The 17,615-nt window shown below is 33.3% G+C and overlaps 1 protein-coding gene across 8 annotated transcripts in view; it reads left to right on the forward strand.

Annotated features, from left to right (window-relative positions):
- Positions 1 to 17,615, forward strand: part of GRIA4 (glutamate ionotropic receptor AMPA type subunit 4) — a 551,958-nt gene that overhangs the window by 511,457 nt on the left and 22,886 nt on the right. For 4 of the 8 annotated variants that reach the window (XM_082339902.1, XM_082339907.1, XM_082339905.1 and 1 more), the window contains one exon: positions 17,210 to 17,324. In XM_082339902.1, coding sequence (XP_082196028.1) covers positions 17,210 to 17,324 — 115 coding nt within the window. Of the gene's footprint in view, positions 1 to 10,735; positions 10,851 to 11,910; positions 12,151 to 17,209; positions 17,325 to 17,615 lie in introns of those variants that run through there. The other 4 variants (XM_082339908.1, XR_014231116.1, XM_082339906.1 and 1 more) reach the window with 4 other exon arrangements.

Genomic DNA, 17,615 nt, shown 5'->3' on the forward strand with positions numbered 1-17,615 from the left:
CTAGAACGTTTATATTAATAAAATTTACCCATACAATATAACCTAAGAAGGTTTATCATTTCGCATTTGACAATGCTTCCCATGTAATTTGACATACCATGTTTGTTAGTTTAATATCTCTCTTTGAGATTTTTCAGGGGCCCTCTGAAACATCCCAAAGTTAGCTGGAGGTCAAAAGGACTTTATTTAGAATTTTGATTTAGGAAAGTTTGTCAAAGATATCAAAAGGTTTTAAAACACTTGGTCAAATAGGATTATAGGTTACTGTGAAGCAATACTTATTCACTTAATCAAAGTGACAATAAAAGATTTCAAAAGTAAATACAGAAAGTTACAACAGGTTACTTGAAAGGTAAGAAATTTTACAATCTGTTATCAAAGTAGATGAATATTCCAAGAAAACTTTGTCTTCCTAACAAGAGAGAGAAAACCAAATTCTAATTTTGCACCAGCTTACTTTTAACGTTAGAATTAATTCACTCAATTAAATTTATTTTAATCTTAACCAGTCCTGACCAAGCACAAAACACTTCACAGGGTTTCTTTTCCACAAATCTTCTATAACTTCCTTTTTCACCTTCAGATTTTGTCCTGTGATTTCTCTTTTACTCTCTCCCTCTTTTTTTAACCCCTCTTTAGGAAAAAATTACTTTTTTCCCTTAACAAAAAGCATTTCCACTCATACCTTTTTTCTCCTTACATATGAAGATGTTTTCCTTATTAGTTTTAGTAGTTTTAATTATATAGATTAATTAGAATTTATAACCCTTAGAAACCTTAATTTCTAGTGAAAACTAAGAAGTAAGCAACTGTAAACTGTTATACCAGTATTTTTTTTTATTGGAAAACTTATAAATACATTTTATAATTTCCAAAACATACATTTCCTCATGGCATAATTTTTTTTTTCAATATGATGCATGATATGTTTCTAATAAACCCAACATCTTTAGTTTTTCTGTAATAAGAAGACAAAAGTAGACTTAGATTTGTTTAACAATTAATATTTCAGTATTTTATCTTCTCTGGAAATGATCTAGACAGTCAATGAATTCCCATCATTTAACTTAGCAAAACTCTAAAGCTTCAAGTTACCAATAAAATTTGAGGAAATTACTTTTAAGTAGATATGCCATAAAACATAATTATTCTTAAAGAGTTCATCTAAAAACTCTTGTTTCATTTAAATTTATTTAATTACTTATGAAAATTTTATCATATAAAATTTATCCTTTTTTTGCTGACAAATTTTGTAACAGAGATAACTGAATGTATTTAACTTGTGGTAAACCTGGTAGAATGTGTTTAATTTACATTTAATGCTGATAACTCTCAAGATAGGCCTGTTTAATTAAACCGACAAACTTAAACTTGCTTTTATTTATTAAGGATTAATCCTAGATCAGTTACACTTGAAAAATATTTGGATTCATTTCTACTACATTTAGAAATGTTTAATTTATAAGTGCTTACTTTTAAGTCAATTAAAAAGAGCTCTTTACAAATTAATTTTGGTAATACTATTCAGAGATACAAAAATACCATATCTATAATGCACACACATAGACATAGACACAACCAGAGATGTCATAGCTTTCATTGTAAAAGTTTAGTCATGAATTAGGTACAATACAAAACTCACTGGTTTATAAATAACAATTGGAATAAGTTTGTATCTGCTCAGATTGCTAAGGCTTTTTACTATGTGGAAAAGACTTTTAAGACTTGTATTTGTCCTTGATAAATCTTTAAGGAGTCTGTGAATTAGATTTTGTGTGAGGGAGCATTTCCAACAGGTTGTACTTTTTAAAAGATCTCTTTTTTTTCTTTGGTGTTTCAGGTTCTACCTGATTGAGTCAACCAGGCTCAGTCTCAGGCCATTGTGAGCTGTATTTACATTTCTGATTTTGTAGAGATTTGCAAGACAAAGATGGTTGCTTTCCATTTCCCCTAAGAACTGGGCTGCTGCCGAAATAATATCAAAAGGCTGATCTGTTCATCCAACTACATTTTCTTTAATTTGCTTCTTTATATCACAGAGAAGATTTCCAACTAAAATGGAAACCAAAAGATTTCTATATTCTAGAACTTTAGGATTCAAGGCAGCGTACCTTCAAAAAGTTTGCACAAAGCATTCAATAAATTCCCCCTTTCTGAGTGCACAAGGCCACCCCATACCAATTCACTCTAGGGGCAAAATCTTCCACTAGTGCTTCTTTTAGCGCCTAAATATCAGCCCCTAATTTCCATCTCATATTATGTGGGCTCAGGCAACCCTATTGGCTTCCTTTAGCATATTCAATTAACACTGCCTAAAGGGTGGATTTACCTGCCCTGTCTTACAATACCAGGCAAGGGAAGACAAAATGTCCATCCCCACAATGCAGTCAGGCAAAAGAGATGCAACCATCTTACATAAAGCCCATTCAAATACACTAATTTTCTTACAAACTTTCATCTTAGTTCTATCAGTACTTATACTTTTAACCTTAGTTTCCATTAGGACCCTATCAACAAGTCTCAGTCGTACAAGGAGTCCCAGAAACTTTTCCTTTTTTTCCCCCAGCCATTTTATTCATTCCTGTATAAAAGGTTTTGAGGACCCCAGTAAGGGGTTGAGCCAAGGGACCCAAGCCTTTTTGTCAATCTTTGATTTGATTAATTGGCCTAACTGTTGCCCCAAGCAATTGCTGGTCAGGTTTCTCAGTGTAATTTTTTCCTTCCAGCTTTTTAAATTTATCCAAACTGGGGTAATTAGAGCAGATTTGTTTGGTGGCCTTTAATGTCGGGGCGCACCAACAGGGGGTTCCTTTGGCTCACACAATCCTAGGTAGTGCTGTATTAAAAACCTTTGTTTTGATCCCCTCAATGTTCGTTTTATTTATTCCAATTCTTAATAACCATCTGAAGATTTCCATCTTGCTGTGATGAGTTCCATGACTCTTCCCTTTCTGATTCCTCTTTATTCCACCACTTTCAATATTTGCTTTATTTATTTTATTTTTTAACAACCCTTTAAAAATTTCCATCTTGTTGGGAAGAGTCTCTTTCTCCTCAATTCTCTTATTAATTAATCTAAAGTTTTTATTAGCATCTGTAAGACCCATTGAGGGGAAGCGGAGACCACAAATAATTTAATAAAGCTTCCTGAACAGGTTTTTTGTTTTTATTTTTAAAACTAAGAGAGTCTTAAGGTTAGCTGTTATATATCATTGTATACACCTTTTAATTTGGTCTTTCCATAGGTACCAGTAAAATAGTTGTTTATGATGAGAGCTTTCTAAAAATTGACCAATTTAGAAGTTTTTCCAATTCAAAGGATCCATCATCTGGCCATTGATGAGTAGGATCTTAATAGTGATTCAAATCAATAAGCCAATTTACAGAAAGACCCTGAGGTAACTTTCCAGACCACGGTACCACGGACACAAGAGGCGTCCCGAAGTGAGGGAATGGATGATGTAGTTCCCATCTTCCAAAGGCTCACTCTTAAAAACAGTCTAAGAAAGTTTGAGAAGATAAAGGCCCCTTATGGACTGGACCCCTAATGACAAAACTCCCCCTGACAGCTGGCACAGCTGGACAAAGAGACTGCTCAGAATCACAGCCTATTTAATTGGCTGCCAAATGCACACTGGTATGTGCACCTTTTGGATGGCAGAAACCAGGGAGATTTTTCTCATTAGTATATAAACCAAACTCTCAAGGCATAGAAGAGAAAAAGAAAACTTAATCAGACCAATGGTTTTCTCCTTATAACAAATGACACAAAAGACAGAGACAAAGAAAAACAGTGACCATCCCTGGGAGAAAAAGGATCAACAAACCAAAAGTAGTACTCTACCAAATTTTAAACCAAGAGTCACAAAGTCCAGAGATATTTGGGGGTGGCAGATTTTGTTCCCCAGCAATTACCTGAAATTGTATATCAATCTGGATTTTGTACATTTGTGCATTTTTCCTGAGAAAGTATCCATGCTTTCATTGACTTCTAAAAGAAGTCCATGACCAAAGGAGGATAGAAAATTCTACTCTGTGACCTAAAATTGACAAAAGTCAAGAAACTAAACTGCATGAAATATTTGTAAATATTACATTAAAAAAAACTCAACAGTAAAAATACAATTAATTTTTTTATTTATCACAATCTCTAGCTAGTGTGCTGACTAAATTTACTGGCAGATATCCTCACAAAAATCATAGTGATCCTTCTAAACATCACATTCTTCAGACCTAGTTCTCAAATAGGAATTAGTCATGCAAATTCCAAAGAACACAATTTAGAGACAATTCTTGGAATCTAGCCTGGTATTAACTCAATTTGTTCAGTTCTTTTTGTTTCAATTGAAGTATGAAATACAAACATTTCTATAGACTAACTTAATTGCATATATGTCACCCAAAATCCAAAATAAAGACAATAAATCCCTCATTATCAAAGAGTTTTCAAATGCTCATTATAATTCCTGCTGGGTCTGAATTGTCTTTCCCCTTAAAAAAAAATTTCCCTCTGAATTTTGATATTAAATTATTGATCAATAGTGCCATTTTATGCAAATCTTACCTGTCATCGCATAAGCAAACTGGAGTGAAAACTTAAACTTTTCTAAAAGTGTTTGCATGTATATATATATGGAGAGCAACTCAGCCCAAATTCTGTCTTTGGAAAAAAGTGCACAAATCCAATGAAGCAAAAAGAGCCTTGTGCTTGTTTACTGGAAGGAATAATTTGGGGAAAAAAGTAATAGCATAGCTACAAGTTAAACTGAAAACAGTGGAGCATTGATAAATGCTGAGAATTAGTCTTCCAGGCCTAAATAGCTGATAAACAGTAGAACTGTGAAAGCAAATACCTTTCCTTATATTTCCTTGAGTGATAAAATAGTTCTTTTTCTCAGCTAGTTATTAACCAACTATATACAAAGTTCTGGAATTTGTTGAAAATTCTCAGTTTTCCTGCTAATTTCCTTTAGCTGCCTTTATGTGGGGATGGGGAGGGGATGGGGGGGACATCATTAAACCACAAAAGTAAAATCCCATGTGATATTTGCTCATGTCTACCTATCTCATCTTGTATGTGGGATGGACTTCCATGTACGCAAAACTTGTTACAATACTGACAATATGGCCATCATTTAAATATCAGAATGAATAATCTATACAGAGTTGGTTATTATTTATTTTTCATGAAATTACTATTTTCTTATTAGAGTGGCCCTAGAAAAACTTCTGCATATATTTACCTGCTGCATAACAAAATTTAAATCAAATGAGTTTTCCAGTCTGGAATTTTAGTTTGATTTCAAAAGAAAAATAGAGTGAATATGTTATATGATGGAAGATTTGTTTTAATTGCCTTTTAAAAAATTACTGCACAACATTGAAAAAGACTTTTTTTCTTAGAGTGTCTAATGCTTGTTTGGAAGAGAGCAAAGCTGCCAGCCATGGAATCTCTTTTTCTAAAAACAGAGCTATATTCATATTTTTTTAATCACCCACTTAGCAGGAGTCAAGTTTATTCACAATCACATTCATTTAATCCAGCCTAAGGGAAAAAACTCTCCTTGTCTATGTAAGTTCGTGTGAAACAGCAAGGCTTCTCTCTAGGCCACTGAGAGTTCCATTAACCTCCTGCCAATCCTATCTGATGGGTAGACTCATACCTCTCTTCCTGACCTGTTCCCCTCAAATAAGGTAGAACCTTTGTAGAAGCCAAATGCATCACATTTTCTCCATTCAGCCTGTGACTAGAGACACAAAACAAAGTGTACCAAAGCAAACCACATTATCAGAACAGTGAATGTTTTTCTGAGATCCTTAAGAATAACTTCTAAATTCTAATTCTTCCTCAGTTTTTCTTGATCCAAAATAGAATATATATTTTGATTTGCATGAAACAATTCTATTAGGCATTATATTATAAAATAATTAAGAGAGTGTTTTTGTTTGTTCTTTACTGATTATTAAAGTGTCACTTTTCATTGCAGAAAATTTGGGGTGAGTGGAGAAGCATAAAGAACAATATGCAGTCCAAATCAATCATAATCCCACTACCTACAGATAGCTATTTGTTGTATTTCTTTCCAGTATTTTTCCATTAACATTTTAATATATATATACATATAAACGTTATATATTTTTTTCTCAAATTAAGATCACAATGAATATACAAATTTGTTTCTTTTTTTTCACTCAACATTAAGCATTTCCCTGGTCATTAAAATCGTGTAATGATTGTTAAACATTCAGTTATATGGATTATTGGTGCCTACCAATACTGACACCTCGAGAGCTTTGCGAAAATGTAGATACACTGTCCCCAATTCAGAAGATTCTGCTACAGCAAGTTTAGCCCTGAGCATCTGTATTTGTAATAAGTGGTTCTGACACTCAGATCAAGCTTGAAAACCACTGCTGTACACTAAAATCTACTTACTTCTCCCTTTCTGTTGGGCATATAAATTGCTTTCAACATTTTGCTATATAAATATACTATAACATTTATTATGTTACTCTGTCAACATCACTGATTAATTTCTTAGGATTGATTCCTCAAAGGGGAATTATTATCAATAATTTTCAATATTGTCAATAATTTTCAAGGGTAAGAATTGTTTTTTAAGTTTTTGTTGTACAAAACCATATTATTTTTTTTCCTGGTTTAAATTCTATTTTCAGTGTATTAGGACAACATTAAATCCTTGACTGTATTGAACATTATCCTTACTTTTATCTTTGCCAATATGAATAGCAAAAAAATGAATTTGCATTTCTTTAATTCACATTAGTTTAATTCCAAGTAAGGTTGAATTATTTTTATATAATTTTGTACTTCTTCCTGCATAAATTATCTACCAATGTCCTTTGCAGGTTTTAAAGGATTTTCCTATGTGTTTTACACAATTGCATGTTGATTCACATAATTTTTCAGTTTTTAAAAAATATATTAAAATTTATCAGGACTACAAAAAGACTTTCTAGCATCCTTCATGTAAATATTCTGGACATTTTTACACCTGATATTTAAATTTTATAGAGAGTTTAGTATGAAGAGAACACTCACGTTAAAAAAGTACAGGCCAAAAACTAAAGAGACTTTCTCATGTGTATATAATTAATGGATCCTTTTTTATAAGGATAATAAAGCATTATTATTAATAAATTAATAAAGTAAATTAATAAAGCATTAGCAAAATTACACAGTAGTTTAGACAAATAAAATCCATTAGGTCCATATATTATTGATATCAGAGACAATAATGAAGTGTTCAACCTACTAAGTGAAATGTAATTGAATTTGTTTTAACCAGACTAAATATAATATTGCAAACTATTTATTCTACAAATTATATATACCCTGAATATCTTGTGTGCAAACAATGACTAAGTCTAAGGCTTGTATATCAGTCCTTTATAATAATATTCTCAAATCCAGGAAATCATAAGAATACTTTACTAAACAAACTTTTAAAAATTTATCTGTTTATATAGGTAGACATTTTATCAGATGTAAACTTTAATATCTCACCAACAGAAAAAATTATACTATAAGAATTATGCTCTAGAAGTAAATACAATGAGTGAGGCATAAAGTAAACATAAAAGCATATCTAAATCTATAGAATTTAATGATAAATTATTTATGGAAATATAGAGAGTAAGAGATAAATATCTTAGCTTAAATTAAGCATAGTTTCAACAAGAAAATCTTAATTTGCACTAATTTACCCAAAATTAATAAATGGGAAAAGTTTAGTTCTGTTAATTCCCATTCTAAAGCTTTTGTTTAGTTAACAAAAATGGGTCCCAGATGCTAGGGCAATAAAAGATGGATTTTCATAATCTCAAACTCAGTTGAATGATTTCAGGAGTAAAAACCCCTGGAATTTTTCCAGAGGTCCTGGAATTTGTCTGGGTGAGCATTTTTGTTCCAGTCCTGAATTAAGTTCCCCATCACCTCACCACTATGAAAAAAGCCATTTGGAGAGGGGTTTTTCTTACCTAGGATTCCCCTAAGTCATAAAATGAAAAGGCAAATAAGTATGTTACCTGGGTCCTATTGCAGTCTATAAAAGGTCACTGTCAACATACCTGGGCTCTCAAATGTGGTTTACACTTCCAGCAAAAAATATGATCACTTAATTGTTGTTTCTTCCTCTCCTTCCATTTTTAAATGAAAGCAATCCATTTCAATTGAGTTTATTCTGTAAAAGCTGCATTTAATAGAATGAAAGGAATAATTAATGTAAAAAATAGCCCACAATATTTTTCTTCTTTCTTTTATCTGCTTGGCAGATCACTATTATGGCTTCTCTGATGCTTAATCAGGACAAGAATATCCTTATCATCAATATGAGTTTCTGACATAGATTTCAAAATCTATGTCTGAAATGTATGAAGGGGATTCCAAAGTAATAGTAAAATGTTCTGCAGCAAGGATCTGCTTTCTATGTCCCGTATTTACCTGACTCCTTATGACTTCCTTAGGCTTACTTGTAATTATTCCTTCAGGGTTCCTTTTTCTTTTTGCCTGGATAAAAAATACTTTTTAAACTAGTCTAGAAAACTGAGTAAAGTAACTTTATGTATATTTTAAAAGTCAGTTGATGATTCTTATTAATAACATGTAAAAGTGATGCATTCTATAGAATAGAACACATGTTCAAACAGTCCTTACAGGTGTGGTTTATGCTGCATTTTAAATAGCAATCTAAGGACTCCTTTAGACCTAAACTGATTACATAGAGAAATTACATGTTTAGTCAGACAATTGTAGAAAATAGCAGGCACTTTTAATAGGCAAAGAAATCTTGAAATCCTAAAGACTGTCTCTAAATGTTAATTACAAAGTGCCTTCATTTAAGAAAAGTAAATTTTACATGTGATAGTATTATGTGAATTCTATTGAAGGACCACAGGAAAATGTGGATTGTGAACTGGGCAGTGACTTATCTACGGGTCAAGTATATTATATTAACCAAATATAGATACATACACACACATATATAAGGATAGCAGTGTGAAACTGAACTGTTTTTACATGGCCTATTAGATGTTATTAGAAAGACAATGTCTTAGAATAACTTTGTAGAAAGCTTTATTCCAAACAATTTTCTCAACATAAAGCTTTTTTTCCTTATGCATTTTTTAATTTTGCTTTTTTGTTTTCTATTGTGCTGTGAAACTGTCTTTGGATATGGCTAGTAACCATGTTAAATAACCCTCTCATGAAATGATTTTAGTTTTATCAAAGGAATGGTCTAAACCAACATATAAAATAATTGGGATACCACTTTATTGGAAAAAAATTTAATAGAAATGTTTAAGACTAAAGTGGATTATAAAACTTGTTTTCTCCAAAATAGAAAACTTTAGTTGTTAGCTTCAGTTCATTGAAAGACAAATTTATTTAGCTTCTTATGGACATAAAATTAATTAAAACAACTCTTTTCTCCCAACAGCATTTTAAAAAAATAGATGGCTCTAGCTTCATTGAATATTCGTTCATCCCTAGATTTCAGTCTGGTCCTTTTGGTGATTAAACTGACAGCTTGGTATTGTTCACTTCAGGAATTATATTAATTATTTTACACCACTAACATGGGACTTACTTGGAAATGTGGGGACAGCTAATTATTTAATTAGCATTTAATAAATGGTAGTCTAACTTTTAAAAAGTGTTAATCCTCTCAAAGTGTGTGGTTTACTCATGGGAAATGTTTACTCTCCAAGTGGATCAGACCATTACAACACTGGAAAATGCACATCATTTACCTGAAATATTACAAAAACATTTTAAAAGTATAAATACATTAATAGGCTGATTTGTGGTGAAACGTGACATTTTATTAATCAACTAAATGATATTTCACTTGCAAATCAATGTTCAAATGCTACTCATTAACATGAGGTTGTTTTGTTTTTTGGGAGGCAAAACCCATGACACATTTTTTTAATCCTTTTAGAGAATAATTAGAATATGCTACCCTTATTCCTCTAAAGAGATAAACATGGAGGAAATCTAATCTAGTGTTTGTTTGCAAAGTCCATATCAAATGCAGCATGACTTCCTGTGGTTTAATTACATAATTTAAACAGTCAAATTGGATACATGATCCTGGTTTCTAAATAGCATCTAGTGACTTTAAGAATCAACATGAAATTCAAATATAAGCTCCCTGAGAGCTGCTACTACATTTCTTTTGACTATTCTATGACTTCCAGCCCAGGAAACTGAACCAACACAAATAATAAAAGGAATAAAAATTAAGCCATACTCTTTGTTGTCAGGAAATCAGTACACAAAAATTAGTGGCTGATTTGCTGGTTTGTTTATGCAATTATGTTTTTCCTTCTGGGAATGAATTTTCATTTGTCTCTTATGCGTCGTTGACATTCTTAGAGGCAAAGGAATTCAAGACACAATTCTTTCTCAATTACTAGTAAATTCAAGTTTATTACTGTTTTGCAAAAAAAAAAAAAAATCCATGTAATTGGTTGATGTTGATGTCAGTTACTTGACAAGAAATGAACTGTGAAAGTGAACCACCAAATGCCACAGGTTTAATACACTTTGAAGGAAATTACAACTGCCTGGTGGAAGGGGCTGCAGGATGACAAAATGAGAGGTTTATTTAGCGTCTGGGAGAAGCTTATAAAAGAGCTTAAATCCTCATTCCTTCTAACATCTTAACAGCTGTGCAGTTTCTTACAAAATATGTTTTATCGTTTCAAGAAATGCTGTTAACCTCGCAGTTTTAAAACTGAATGAACAAGGCCTCTTGGACAAATTGAAAAACAAATGGTGGTACGACAAAGGAGAATGTGGCAGCGGGGGAGGTGACTCCAAGGTTAGCCTCAATGTCACCAAAAGCGGGTAAACAGTATGTACAGTAATAAGTGCATCTGCTGGGAGACATAATTTAGACCTACTAATACCACCGGAGTTGCTAGTCAAGTCCCTTCGCAAACTTAGTATGCAATTACTGTCAAAGCAAAAATATTTGCCAAAAATATCAATTTGGGTACACACTAACAAACCTAACTAAAATAGTCACTGAAAATCTCTGGCTCTGAAGAAGGTATGGATCAGACATAGTCCTAGGAACCTCAGTTTTGGAAAGCAGGCTTTTGAAAGAGCAATTAGCGAAGAGGAGAGAGAACAGAGAAGTTGTCTTGTCTTGTTTTCCTCACCAGAGCTGCCACGAAATGTTTTTAAGTAATAACAATAATCTGATGCCACTAAATCAGGTACCTACCAGAAAGACATTTCTCCACTTAAAACTCTCAGTCTTCCATTAAATAGCAAGTTGTATAACAAATCAAAGGTAATCATGTGAACTAGACATTTTTTGTCTTCTGTAATGGATCAAACTAAAGAAAGATCGGGCTACAAAAATAAGACCAACTCAGCTTTATCTTTACTGCATCCCTGTCATATTTCCAGCTCCATAAAATAATGTTTTACTTTTATTTCTAAGCAGTGTCTAAAGAAAAAAAAAGGCATACAATCAGCAGAAGTTATTAACTAGTGTTCCAGAACTCTTCTTCACTGTGGATAGACGTAAAGAAAACAATCCAAAGATGGGAATATTCTGACTGAATTTTCTTTCCTTACATATCTTCAACTGGTATGTAAGAACATTGAAAAATTTTAAATATACACTCTTTCTTTTAAATTCTAGAGAATTGCCCAAAACAAGTAGTCCTGCTCATCTTCAGGTTGTTGGTTGGGCTACAAATTCTCTCACTTGCCTGGCCACCAAACCCAGAGAATTATGCTTTGTTTAAAGGGTATATCTGTCAAGGAGGCTGCGAACCTCACCCTCTTCCAATGTTGGTAACTTCCCCCTCGATCCTGATCTGAAAAGCCTTTCAAATTCAGCTCACTTGTATATTTCCATCTTATAGACAACCTTGTTGCAGGAGGAGAAAAAATAAACTTTGCAAAATGAATATTCTGGCCACAGAAGGAGGCATGAAAAAGGAGGAGACACAGAATTGTGTGGACCCAATTCTGATCATCCATCTCCTATCCTGAGGGAGAATCTGAGTCCTTGGAGAAAAAAAGCAGAGAAAAGCTAGAGAGAGTCGTCAGGGATTCTTCTGAGATGGTTCCCCTTTAAGACACCTCCATTCAAGACAGCAACCGTATGTTTTCTTCAGAAGTATTAACTCTTTTATATTTTGGAGCCCCAACTTGCCTAGAATGTTCTGATCATTTCCATAAAAATATGAATACATAAATACATACATATATACACACATAAATAGAAAATTACTCATTTACACTAATAATCTACTCCTCTATGCAAATTAGAAATGTAAGAAAATGTACTCTAATAACACCAGAGAAAACAAAACTGAAGATATTCTATTCAATTAGAAAAACTTTGTTTGCAAATTTTTATTTTTATCACAAATATAAACAAAGTATGACATTGCTTAACAGATAAAATTTTCCACAAAAAATTAATAATGAATTCCTGTTTTAGTGTATATTAAAGACTCTTAGACTCTTTCCAAAGAAAAATAAGCAAGCAGAAGCAGAAATGTACACATAATGGAAAAATCTACGTAACAAAAGTCATTTTAATTTATTTAAATAAGGGATTGGACAACTCAATTGAATTTTAATCTGTTTGCATCCAACATTGGCACATAATGGACACCAAATAAATATTTGTTGTCCAAAGAAATAAATATGAGGCTAACCTTGTAGTTTTCAAAAATCAAAATGCTTATTCCTGTACTTTCACCTGTTACTTTCACCAAACATGAACTATGAGATGATATTCTAAAATGTTATTTCATATTTTGAGTCATTTTCTGAAATGTTATAAAAATTAACATAAAATGTATGTTAATTACATATATAATTACAGTATGTTCTATTTTCCCTCAGGAATTTTGTTTTCACACTAGAAAAATATTTCTAGTAGGTTGTATGTTGATATAATATTTATCACCAATAGAATAGGTAATAATAATAATACGCTACTCTGCATTTATTTTAAAAGGTGATATTTTAAATGGCCTGACCTAACTTAGAATCAAAGTAAATTACCAGGAGACAGTTGCTGCTTTTAAATTTTTATTCTGTAGCTCCTTTGGGTGACTGATTTTCTTTTTAAACTTACCTTACCCCTTCCATTTGGCCTGATCTTTATCGAAAGAGGTGAAAGGAGGAAAAGTGCTGAATTGGAGGAAGAAGCTGGCTCCTAATCCTTTGCTAAGTATAAAGCCAAAGCAGAAGAGAAAAATTAAATACTGCCAGTTTATCTACAAGGCACATTGTGTGAAATGCACACTCAGTGATCTCAGCACAAGTATACTATAATCTGGTGTGATCTGATTTTGACATACAGAACCTTAGTAGGAAAAAATTAACTTTCCTAACAGTGATTCATCTGGGGAAGGGGGGAAAGCATGGAAAGCTGTACCACACATGAATATGTTCCAGTGAGGGGCTAATTGACCCACCTGTCATTTACAGGATTATAACAAGGAAAGAGATCTCCAGCCTTGCATACAGCAGCACATTATTAAATTTCTGCTTTACCTGGGCTATGCACCAGTATCTATGGGTAAAAGAAGAAATACCCACTGTTGATTGATTGATTTAATGTAATCAACAACTGAATTATTTAGAGTCACAGTGGCAGCTTCCAGTTCACAAAATAATTAGCATCCCCACTCAACTGATAGCCATTCCCAGAGCATGACCAAGGCAGCCCTAGGCCAGAGGCTCCACAGAAGAAATAAGGAAAAAGGTCTGGTATGTTAAATGAAATAAAGTGGAAAGGCATGATTTGGGAGGGGATGAATTTGTTTGAAAAATTACTCCTTTGAATGTTATTGTGCTGTGGCCTTTTTTATGGTCATAAGAAATTCATACTCATTCTTGTGAATAACAGAAATTTACTAATTGGCAATGAACCAATTTAAAAGTTTCATTGCAAAGTCTAAAACTCATATCCCCTTTGATTAATCTGATATGATTTAGTCTGAGCACAAACGATATACAGAATTTTATGCCAATTTTTATGTGAGTTGTTTAATCCAGGTTCTAGTTGGAAATTTTGGCAATACTTGCAATCATCAATGACCCATAATGCTAATAATATCTACAAAATTATTGATCTTTTCTGTTTGTTTTATACTTTATTCTCCTCGTATATATATAAAAATAGCCATACTCATGGATGTGGATATTCATATTTAAGTCATTCTGTGAATGTGATTACCAAATAATGAGTTCTTTAGGAATTATAGTAAATCTCACAATACCCAGTTTTTAATTTGGCATTTTGAAGAATACAGCCCATTCCTGACTTTAAAATATGTTATACTTGCAAATGGCCTTCTCCCCAGCCATGGAAACCAATGCAATAATAAAGTTATTATTTTGGAAAATATGCATTCATAAGCAGGAAAAAATGTTGTAAACAAAGACCAGTAAGGGATGCTAACCCTTGGAGAAGGACTCTCCTAGTAATGAATTTCTTGCTCAGTGCCTGACATTCCACCAGTTGACCATTAAGCTTGGTTGTTAATAAATATCTATTATTCAAAATTCCAATCTAATCTTATCCTCTAAAACCAGACTACTGGAGTGAATAGCAGAAGGGACAAAGAGGCAAGGGGAAAATTAAGCAGGTAGGAGAAATGGTCCTTAAGAAGGAAGAGAGATAAGTCAAAGGCAGTCTTCATTTAATCCAGGGGTCCCCAACCCTGTCTGCAACCTCTTAGGAACCAGGCCACACAGCAGGAGGTGAGCAGTGGGCAAGTGACAAGCTTCATCTGCCACTCCCCATTGCCTGCATTACCACCTGAACCATCCCTCCTCCAACCCCTTGGAAAAATTGTCTTCCACGAAACTGGTCCCTGGTGCCAAAAAGGTTGGGGACCGCTGAAGTAATCCATATTTTTGCCTTCAGCTCTCCCATCTATAAGAAACTTTAAGGAAACTGCTTTCATTTTCCTTCTCTTTTCAGCATTAAGTCCTCCTCCTCCCCACACAACCCATGCAAGAAGTACAATATAGACTAATATAAGGTACTTTACACACGCGTTAAAAAGGCTTTGGTGAGCTAGACTGGGGACCTAAATACCCTTAGTATCAGTTAAACAAAAATGCTTGTTCTGGATTCAGAATAATTTAAATGTAATAATTTTACAGAGCCCCTACCCTGAGTCAGATATCCTTGTAAATATTTTACAAGGATGAATGAGATGTGGCTTCTATTCTCAAGGAGTTCACAGTTCACCAACAAACCCTCAGGTGTGGTTTTGTAACAATCAATCACTTCATAAATGGAAGTGGGGGATGTAATGTGGGGGTGGGGAGGTTATAGACAGTAAAATCTAGATTAACTGGGGCTAACCAAGGACCCCAATTAACCATAATCCTCACCCCACACCCAAACTCAGTTTTTTAGTACAAAGCGTTAAATCATGCTGACATTAGATTTTAATCCAAAAAACAATATAATATTTTAGGAATGTGACAAGTGCATATGCTTAAATTGAACAATGAACCTTGTAAGATCTTTTGACATTGATACAAAAATTAAATTGAATTCAGAAACCAGATAAACAAAAAGAAAAACTTATATTTTAGAAACTTTTTTCAGAACAACAGTACCAAAAAAAATGGATTTTAGTTTAACTGTTAATCAGAAAACTCAATTAACCAGAAACCTCTATTTCCTAAGTCTTCTGTTGTTAATATTTTTAATTACACAGACCATTACAAACCCTGATTCAGGTACTTCCTAGCTGACTAGATGAGTTAACCTCTCTGTGCTTTGGTTTCCTCATTTGTAAAATACAGGTGATAATAGTAACTAAACATGTAAAATACTTTTAATAGTCCCTGGTACATAGTAAGTGCTCAGTAAATGTTAGGAATCATCATCACCATAATTATTAATGCATTACCTAGTTGTGTAGATAGGTTTATAGAATTAATCCCTTGGTAACCAAATAAATGTATGCTGTGTTTCTCCAAATGCACTCAACATTTCCTAGAAGAAGTGAGGCATTAAGAGATACAGCCAGACAAAATGATTGTGGCAGCCTTAAAAATGTCAAGAGGAATGCAAGGAGTCTCTCTCTGAATGTAAAAGCAAAAAGAAACAAAAACCAAACAACCACAAAAACAGTAACAACAGAAGATCCTAGGCATTACTGCTTCCCATCCATCTTCTTAGGCTTTATTCTACACACACAGAGGTTAACATGGGAATGAAAGCCAGAAGAATTCTTAGATTCCTCAGAACACTGACACTGACTGACAAGTGAACCTTTCCTCTCTGAGACTCCTTGTATAATATTTAGTATTGAAGGACTCAAAGACAGTAGAAAAGAAAAATGGAATTTTATAGTATGAGGAGTTTGCCTGTTTATAAAAGTCTTGGTTACCCCTAACCTATCATGTATTTGTTCTAAGAATTTATAGAATATATTATAGTTACTGCACTTTATACTTAGAGTATATTCATATGGTGGACTCAAGATAGATGAAAATTATTTCTGGTGATATTATTTAAGTTAAATACTGCAATTCAGAAGGAAAATATCAGCATGGGGTTATACTTTAAACTAATGATTTACATATTTGTCTTATAAGGACTTTCCTCTGCATGAGCTGGCCCTTTGTCAGTAACACCTGAATCACCCTCCTCTTTCAATTAGGTCTTGGATGAGAGTGGCAAAGGAGTCAATTTAATGATGGATACTGTAGCCATACACTTAAAGCACAGAGTAAAATTCTACTAGCTGAATCATAATGCCTGCAAGAAATGAAACCAGGCCTATCTAGCTTCTATTTTAAGCCTGTCAACCTATAGCCACTTCCACTAATTTTGAAAGAGAAAAAAAGGAGCTTCTGGATTTTGAATGACTCCACATTTATGGTGGGAAAACTGAAAATGCTCAAGAAACCCAATCCAGGCTAATAGTTTTGGATTCACAGTAATTGCATACATTTTATTTAAAAATCGTCCCTAGCAGTATGTGCCTGTTACCTAAAGCGATGGAGCAGGCCCCAGTTTTATGTCTGATTTGAAACCTGGGCCTACAGTACAAGACATAACACCTACTGTGGCCTCTGCTCTGTCACTTTGCCATGCGATTCTAATGTAGTTTTACTTGAATAACATAAAATAACATATATAATGTTATTTATGTTATTTTCCACGTGAAGAACTCCTGTAAACCTTGCCGTTTTGAAACTCAGTGAGGCAGGCGTCTTAGACAAGCTGAAAAACAAATGGTGGTACGATAAAGGTGAATGTGGACCCAAGGACTCTGGAAGCAAGGTCAGTCGCTGCAGTTCGGGGCCTCCTCTTGTGTTCACAAAACAGTAAATGGGAGCAATTGTCAAGAGTATATGGAAACAGCAAAAACTAAATGTTTCTCTATACACTGCCTAAACTAGAAGCTAATGTCATAGATTTAAGCCAAAGGGAGTATCTTTTCAGAAAATTGCAAACTGCTCCTCAATATAAGGCTTTTAAATAAACTTAACTGTAAAAATATAAAAAATAATAAAATTCCTATATTATTCTCAAATATACGTACCACTAATAAAAATAGTGCTTTCGGATTTG

This window comes from Balaenoptera borealis, assembly GCF_965194805.1.
Source record: "Balaenoptera borealis genome assembly, chromosome: 11".
NCBI classification, from domain to species: Eukaryota; Metazoa; Chordata; class Mammalia; order Artiodactyla; family Balaenopteridae; genus Balaenoptera; species Balaenoptera borealis.